The sequence below is a fragment of the Phocoena sinus genome, chromosome X (assembly GCF_008692025.1).
Source record: "Phocoena sinus isolate mPhoSin1 chromosome X, mPhoSin1.pri, whole genome shotgun sequence".
In the NCBI taxonomy this organism is placed as follows: domain Eukaryota; kingdom Metazoa; phylum Chordata; class Mammalia; order Artiodactyla; family Phocoenidae; genus Phocoena; species Phocoena sinus.
The window spans coordinates 45,068,307-45,075,987 of record NC_045784.1 but is presented as its reverse complement, the minus strand read 5'-3'; the positions used below and the strand labels follow the sequence as shown (position 1 = coordinate 45,075,987).

Here is a 7,681-nt window from a genome sequence, read left to right as displayed (position 1 = left end):
GCAGTAGAATAAAATTTGTATATTTATAGACATGTAAGATATTTAGCTTAGCTGGAACCAATTTAAGGGGGTGGTAAAAATGAGTTAATCTACAATGGATAGGGGATAAAGAGATAGGGATTTACATTTGGCAAATATATGAGGCCACCCTAAATCAGTACCGTTCCACTGATAATTACCATAAGACAAGTCAAGGAACAGTTGGGCAGGGGAAATGCCTTACTGGGCTTCCTCAGAGGGGCCCTTTGGTGAGGGCTGATTGCTAGCAGTGCTGCCTTAAGAGAGAACTTCATTGGCGCCTCCAGCCTCACCCTGGGGGATTAGGGTTGAGTTCCTGGCCATAGCTAAAGGGAACAAATGAAATAAATCCCTTCCACCCACTCTCTCCCAATCCCCAAAACATTCAAGATTTTCTTTAACAACAACAAATGATTTATTTGCAACACAGCCCAGTCCCCATCATTTCAATACAGCACAAGAGTAGGAAAGAGTCACACTGCAAGCATCATTTAGTTCAAGGCAGAGTTCCATGCCTCCCAATACAGCAAGCCCATCTCCCCCAGAGACCCATGCCCGGAGCCCAGCTGAACACACAAACAGGCAAGCTCAGAATGAAGTTGGCCCCAGGCCTCATCACATTTCACCCTTCCCCCACAGCCCTTTTAAGCTTCCTAACTGCAGCCTTCTACCCCCTCCACTTCTAACCAGGCCAAGTCCCAGCCTCCTAGCCACCAGGGAGCTTTCTTTGTGGGATCATTATCAGGTGTTTAAGGGTTACCTAAAATGAGAAAATACCCTGTGAAATCTATTGTTCCATAGAAAGTTTAAAACGACTCCCCCATACATAATCCTAATCAGCAATGACAGCTCTTCATCTCTTCACTGTAGACAGGCGATTTTGAAGTGACTGTCATCTCAGCTCCATACACATTTCCCTACTGGCCTTATTAAAGACTGCTCTCCTCACCCCAGGGTATAAAGGAAACCCAGGTATTTCCCCCAGGTTCAGAGCCTGAGAGGAAAAGCCCTGATGGCTTAGAAAAAGATTCCCTTCCTTCTGTTCCCCTCAAAAGATTTTTATGGAGATTATTGCCTAAAAGTTTTCTAGTCCATCTGAGAAACGGTTTTAGATTTAGAGGGAAATCCAAATACAGAAGCAGGCAGTCTTTCCGATATGGTACTAGTTTCTAGGATTCAGAAGGCAAGGAAGAGGAGTATAAAATCTCAAGTTGCTTTCTTCACCCCAAATCTTCTAGATCCTCAGAAGATGGACTCTAGGACGATTCCACCTTTCCCAGGACTTGGCGGTACAATTCCTAAAGTTCTACCATCATGAACTGGTGACGTTTGACAAAGTCACAATAAAGAAAAGACAAGAAAATAGAGAGGGCCTCTCCAAAGGAAGATCTTAAACATTAAGGGCTCTGACTAATGGTCAAAACATACTGATGTTTGATATCAGAACTATTTTTATAAAGTAAAGTAGGGGAAGAGACTTAAGTAACAACACTGAAGGCAAGGAATAGAACCTATAGATTGGGTAGAGCATCACTTGCAGCTTTAACATTAATATTAGTTTATTTTAAACCCTTTTCTAATTTCTCAGGCAAACCTGAGCTAGCTGTACTTTTGCTATCACCTGCACGTGCAGGACTGGGCAATCATATCCTCATATTCCTTGTACAGGATACTCCCATTTGCTTCAATCAGAAGAATGCTAATGGGAACATACTTATAAGGGACACAGGAGGGCTGAGGGACGCTCTGGTCCACCAGCTCATTGACAAGGTTCTGGATGATGGCATGATTGGGAGAATTGAGACCATAGTGTAGTACCCGAGGGCAGACTCCCTTACAATAGTTTGGAGTATAGAGATGGGGAGCAATGATCCAGTGATCCCAGCCCAGCTGCTGGAAGCTGACTTGGAAAGGGTGGAGGGAACACTGGTTACTTTCAGGCCCATCACGCTCCCTGGAGCGGCCAGGAACCTCAGATGCGATACTGCCTGCTTGACGAGCCCTCCGCAAGAGAAGAGAAGGATCTATTTCCGTAAACTCTTCCAGGCCTCTTGGGAGAAGTTTGGCCTTCTGAACACTCTGAGTGTCATTGAAATAGAGTAACAAGAAAGCAGTGTCCAGGGATGAAGTGCCATGCCACTGGAGCTCAAGAACCTCACTACCTCTTGGCTGCTGACACAGGAAGCGGAGTCGTAGAACCCTGTGCCCCTTGTGATTCCAGAGATTTTGCCCAACATGTTGCGTGATATCCATCTCTGTCCAAGCTTCGGGCAGTAGGGAAGGCTTTGAGGAGCCACTTCCTGAAGAAGGAAAGTGATCGGTTGGGCTTTTCTGGACCCAGGGCTCCACATGGCAGGAGAGGTGGGAGTGAGCTAGGTGAAGTTGATGGCGGTAAACCACAGTGGCTCTGACTAGTTGGTATGCTACCCAGTTTGGTCTCAGAGGAAAGTCCAGGGTCTGTTTGTGCCAGGGGCCTGCATCAGTAAGAGGGAACAAGAGCAGAGCATTAGCTTCTTACCTCCTAGCCTGAGTCTCGCTCAAAAACCTGCTCAGTGCAAACTGACAAGCAGCCCTAAAATGAATTCAAGATCATAATAATAACTATCATCTATTGAGCACTTACTAATGTATTAGATGCTTTACATACATTAACTCTTGAATCCGCAAGAGCCTTATGAGATAGTTATTTTCCCCATTTTGTAGACAAGGAAATTGAAGCTCAGAGAAGCTATGCCAGAGGACACACAGCCAGTGTGTTAGAATAAAGATTTGAGCCCAAGTATTTTTCCCTTAAGACAAATTGTGTCTAACTTTTAGATCACTCACAGCACCAGGCTGAGAAAAACACCTCAAATGCAGAATTGTGTATATATATTGTATGTATTATTAGCTGACTATTAAAGGTGACCAATAAGGAGGGTCATTGAGACACACATGAATAACAAATCCTCATGCTATATCACTATACAGATGCAGCTTTAGGGTGACAGTCCAATACTGGGGGCTATGGTCCGCCATCACTTCAAATCCGGGGCTGAGATGGCACAAAATAATTTTGTCTATCCACTCCTAGTGGGGGCAGGTATTTACCGTTTCTGCCTTCTATTTGAATTTCTTCTTGAGCAGCTATTCCCTTCTTGGGCCGTTTCCCCCTTAACCCTCAGTCTCTCCCTTTTCCATTCCTTACTGGAAATGATTCTTCATTTACCCCATTCATTGTAAATACCATTTTCAACAAGGCCCTGTTCATGTAAATATTTCGTTAACTAAGAGTCTACTTAGAAGCTATATGCCTTAGTGATTAAGAGTTTTAATCTAAACTGTGATGCTGACACCCAGTGGCCAAAGTGTTGGAAAGCTGGGCCTGCAGTGCTCTGACCTTCTGCGCCCTCTCCTGGCAAATGTCAAGAGCAACAATTACAAAAACCACGCACAGCAAGAAAAAGCCTGTCATCTTCACACATCAGTAAACATTCCCATGTTAATTTACATATTATTCACCTAACCTTCCTTCTCCACTGAATCCAGGAGCCTGGAATTCTTCAGTAGGCCTGGGACGTTCAATATAGAAACTCTTTAATGTTTTGATTCATCAGGATTTTTTAAAATATTATGTATTATATAAGTTTCAGGTGTAAAGCATCATAATTCAACATCTGTGTACACTACAGTGTTATCACAATCACAAGCCTAGTTATCATCATCTGTTATCACACAGTTGACTCCCTTCACCTATTTCACCCACTCACCCCCCACCCCCTTTCCCTGGTGGTAACCATTAATCTAATCTCTCTATCTGAGTTTGTTTTTATTTTTTGTTGTTCATTTGTTTTGTTTTTTTATATTCCACATATGAGTGAAATCACACATCAGGATTTTTTTTTAAGTTCATGTTCCAACTCATGCTTAATACACCCTCAAGTTTGGGGCACTTAGATATCATTCAGACAAGGCCCAAGCCAGGCTTGTATTTGCTTTCTCAAATTACTCCATACTCCCATCCTACAATAATCTTTCCAAGAGACCCACGCATACATCTGCCCCACCCTGCCTGAAAAGGAATCCAAACCCAGGCTCTAACAGGCTGTCTGGTGAGGAACTGCCCTTTCCTTTCAGACCCTGACATCACATATTTCCTGAAGCAGGGTGGGGTTGCTAAGGATCAGAGCCAAGAAGGGTCTGCTCAGAACTTTTCAGGGAAATGGCTGACTCACACATCCTGTGTGATTGAACCTGGAATATCTCTCCAGGCAAGCTCGATTCAGCTGGGTCATCTCCTGATGGAAAGATCAGGCCCAGCTCTCTTGTCATCCATTTCTGGATCCTTTCCAGAGTCCCTAGATGCCGGTATGTCCCACAGTCACACCAGGGTACTGGCCTAATTCTAGGCATCTTCCTTTCTAGCCTCATATCATCTGTACAGAATTGATTTGTGCAGCTCCCAGTTGCACTTGGGAATGAAACCCAGATCCCTTGTAATGACCTCTGAGTCTCATATCCCATTGCTCTCCACAGTCTCACTAGGTTCCAACCATCCTGATCTTCCTTCTGTTCTTCAAGTTGGACAAGCTTCTTTCCACCCTTTAGGTCTTTGCACATGTTGTTCCCTCTGCCTAGATCAGACTTCTCCTTCTCGCTCCCCTTCTCATGCAGAGCTTCTTATCTTACAGACCTCAGCTCAAATATCACCTCTTCAAAGATGCCTTCCCTGAGGATCCCATGCAAAGGGAAGATCTCTTTGCTATTCTCTATCAAAACCACCTATTTCATTCTTTGATAGCATTTACCACAATTTACAACTATCTGTGTTTACTTACTTGTCTCACCCATGAGAACCATGCCTATCTTGATCATATTCCCGCCACCTAGTACAATGTCTAGCACTTAGCAGTTGCCAAATAAATATTTGTTGAGTAAATCTCCACCCACACCAAGTTATCTTCTTTTTCCTTAATCAGAATGCATTCCCCTCCTTGTATGCATTATCTCTTTACTCCTTACGCAAAAGTCCAGCTCAAATGCCACCTCCTCAGTGAGGTCTTCCAACTGTCTCACTGCTTCCCTCTCCTTGCACTAAGCAGCAACCTATTTCTTCTTTGGAGTCCCGGGAGCCCTACTGCTTATCCTTTTCAAAGCATTTGCCACACTGCACCACCATTGTGTGATTACTTATCTATCTATTCTACCATAGTGGGGGCTCCTGGAGGTCAGGGAAGTGGTTGTTTGCCTCTTTATACCCAACCCAAACACAGTGCTTGGTGCTCAGTTAAAATCTGTTAAGCAGTCAGCACAACAGGGTAATTAAAAGCACAGGCTCTGGAGCCTGAAACCCTGGGTTAGAAACCCAGCTCTGTTAATTACTAGCTGTGTTACATTGAGCCTCAGTTTCTTCATCTATAAAATGGGTATGTTCATGGTATCTACCCTGTATGATAGTGAGGAGGATTAATGAAAATAATGTTTGCAAAGTACTTTGCCCAATGCCTGGCACATGATAAGCTCACACTAAAGGTTAGTTTAGGGAATTGGTAGTTGTTTTACTTGGAGGGAAGGAGGATAAATCATGTCTGTTGTAATCGCTGAGACTAGCAAAGGCTTAAGATTGATCTCACCAGGTTCCCAAGATTTCCCTGAATGATGGCTTTCTGCATTTCACTGAGAGCCCCACACTGCAGGAGCCCACTGCTGCCCTGGAACAATGTCTAATGCAGATGTTTAAAGCAGAAGCAACCATAATGGGAACAAAGAAAACTCCAAAATACATTTGGTACCAAAAACCTGAAGTAGCAACCACAGTCTGAATAGAAAAACTGGTGTACCAGGATATCAGGGTACCACATTCAAACACAAGTAGTTACGGACAGACAGACTTGAACTCAAATCCTGTCTATGCCACCCACTGTCCTTGTGACCTCTGCAAGTTATTTAACTTCTCTCTGTGTTTTACTTTTATCTTTAAAAATTAGGCTAAGTGCTCCAGGACAGCTAATGAGAGTAGCTGTCATTAAGGATTAAATACGATAGCAGATGCTCAGGGAGCCAGGTATACAGACTCTCAGATGTGAGCCTGTTCCTGTCCTTTCTGGGGCCTTGTAAATTTCCCCACTTCAGCATCCTGTACCCTTTGCCTTCTAAGAATAAAACAACACAAACAACCCTGCACAGGAATGTATATGGCTATTTCTCAATTATAGCTTTCAGTGATATAACAAGCATTAAGACTTTCTTTGAAAGATAGGAGCTGACACATTGCTCAGTTGCCCTGGGGCCTGGGAGAGCTTCCTCAGGTAGGCCCCAAGGCAATCTGCTCTTAAATTGGGCCCCTGAAGGGAAGCAGGCTTGGAGCCAGCTTCTCCCAAGTTTTCCATCTTTTGGAAACCAAGCCTGAGAAAACCACCTTCCAGGCAATGAAGCCTGACAGTAAACTCGCAGATCCCCTTTTCTCTACACTCTTCTTCCCCATTTTTCTCCCCTCCAGGACAATATGGTATGATAACTCACCTCTGAGAGGTCTTGCTACATTACCCAACGGCCTCACCAGCCTCACCATGGTGGCCCCAATGGTGCGGTTCTCCCTAGGGTGCCCACTCTCATCAGCTGAATGCTGGTACAATTCCAGCATATACTGCAAGGGAGGCCCTAGGACCCGTGGCTTCCTCTGCTGCTTGCCAGGGGCTTCTTCTAGCAGCTCCCGAATCAGGGGCAAGGTAGGGTCCTCAGGCAGGAGGGCAACAGAAGGCTGCCCTACCTGTGTCATTTGGACCCCGTGTTCCATAAAAAACACCAGTCCCCAAAGAAGAAGGATTCTAAGGATGCTCAGGAGGACCATCTTGAAAGGCTTGGTGTTCAGCAACACTTTCCAGCACAAGCCCAAAGGATGCCACTCTGACCCTTTCCTTTCACACAGGTAATAGCATCCAGGCTCCACTACCACAAAGGATAGGGCAAGAAAAAATGAAAGGCAGGCAGGCAGGTCCTATGTTGCTTCCTCTAGGAGGATCTCCTTGACCAAAAGGAGGTCTTCTAAATTGTCCTCTTTGCATCAAAACAAACAGAAACGCAGGAGGGACAAGGCAACATGCCCCTCCTGCTCTCCAGGGCCAGGAACAAGATAGCACTTAAAAGGAGAGGTCCATCCCAGGACCTGCTCCCTTACCTTATCCACTAGGATGAAAAGAAGCAACCCTATCCTGCTCCACTCCAGAGCTTTAAAGGCAGCCTCTTAATCAATCCTTAAAGGGCCAGAGGCCTCCTGCTCCCATCCCACTTCCATGCAGTACTTTTCCTAATGCAACATTTCCCAAAATGTGGTCTACTAAGGACTTGCAGTGAGACTATCTGAGGTGATTGATAAGAATTCAGGCTCCGGGGCCCAGCCCAAAACATGAACTCTCTGAGGATAGGCTCCAGAAATCTGAATCTTGAATCCTCCAAGAAGTTCCCACTAAAATATGGGAACCTCTGTGTGAGTATGGCTGCTGGAGCTTGAAGAAGATACCTTAACAGTGGTTCTCAATCTTGACTCTACACTGAAATCACCTGGGGAGTTTTAACTATTATGGATTCCTGGGTACCATCCCCGAAGATTCTGATGTTGTGGGTCTGGGGTGTTACAAGGGCATCAGGATGTTTTAAAGTTCTGCAGGTGATTTTAATGCACAGC

General features: G+C 44.8%; 1 protein-coding gene across 1 annotated transcript; it reads right to left on the bottom strand.

The window, feature by feature from the left end:
* Positions 1-423: 423 nt before the first annotated feature.
* Positions 424-6,921, bottom strand: BMP15 (bone morphogenetic protein 15). Its single transcript, XM_032619927.1, has 2 exons — positions 6,520-6,921; positions 424-2,492 (listed from the first exon to the last, which is right to left on the bottom strand). Exons 1-2 carry the CDS (start codon positions 6,845-6,847, stop codon positions 1,636-1,638), a joined length of 1,185 nt encoding a protein of 394 aa, XP_032475818.1. The 5' UTR covers positions 6,848-6,921; the 3' UTR covers positions 424-1,635.
* Between the last annotated feature and the right edge of the window lie 760 nt (positions 6,922-7,681).

Coding starts and splice junctions, on each gene's coding strand:
- BMP15 (XM_032619927.1), bottom strand. CDS start 6,847: ATGGTCCTCCTGAGCATCCTTAGAATCCTTCTTCTTTGGGGACTGGTG. Junction 2,493..6,519: donor TGTAGCAAGACCTCTCAGAG/GTGAGTTATCAT, acceptor TTACTGATGCAG/GCCCCTGGCACAAACAGACC.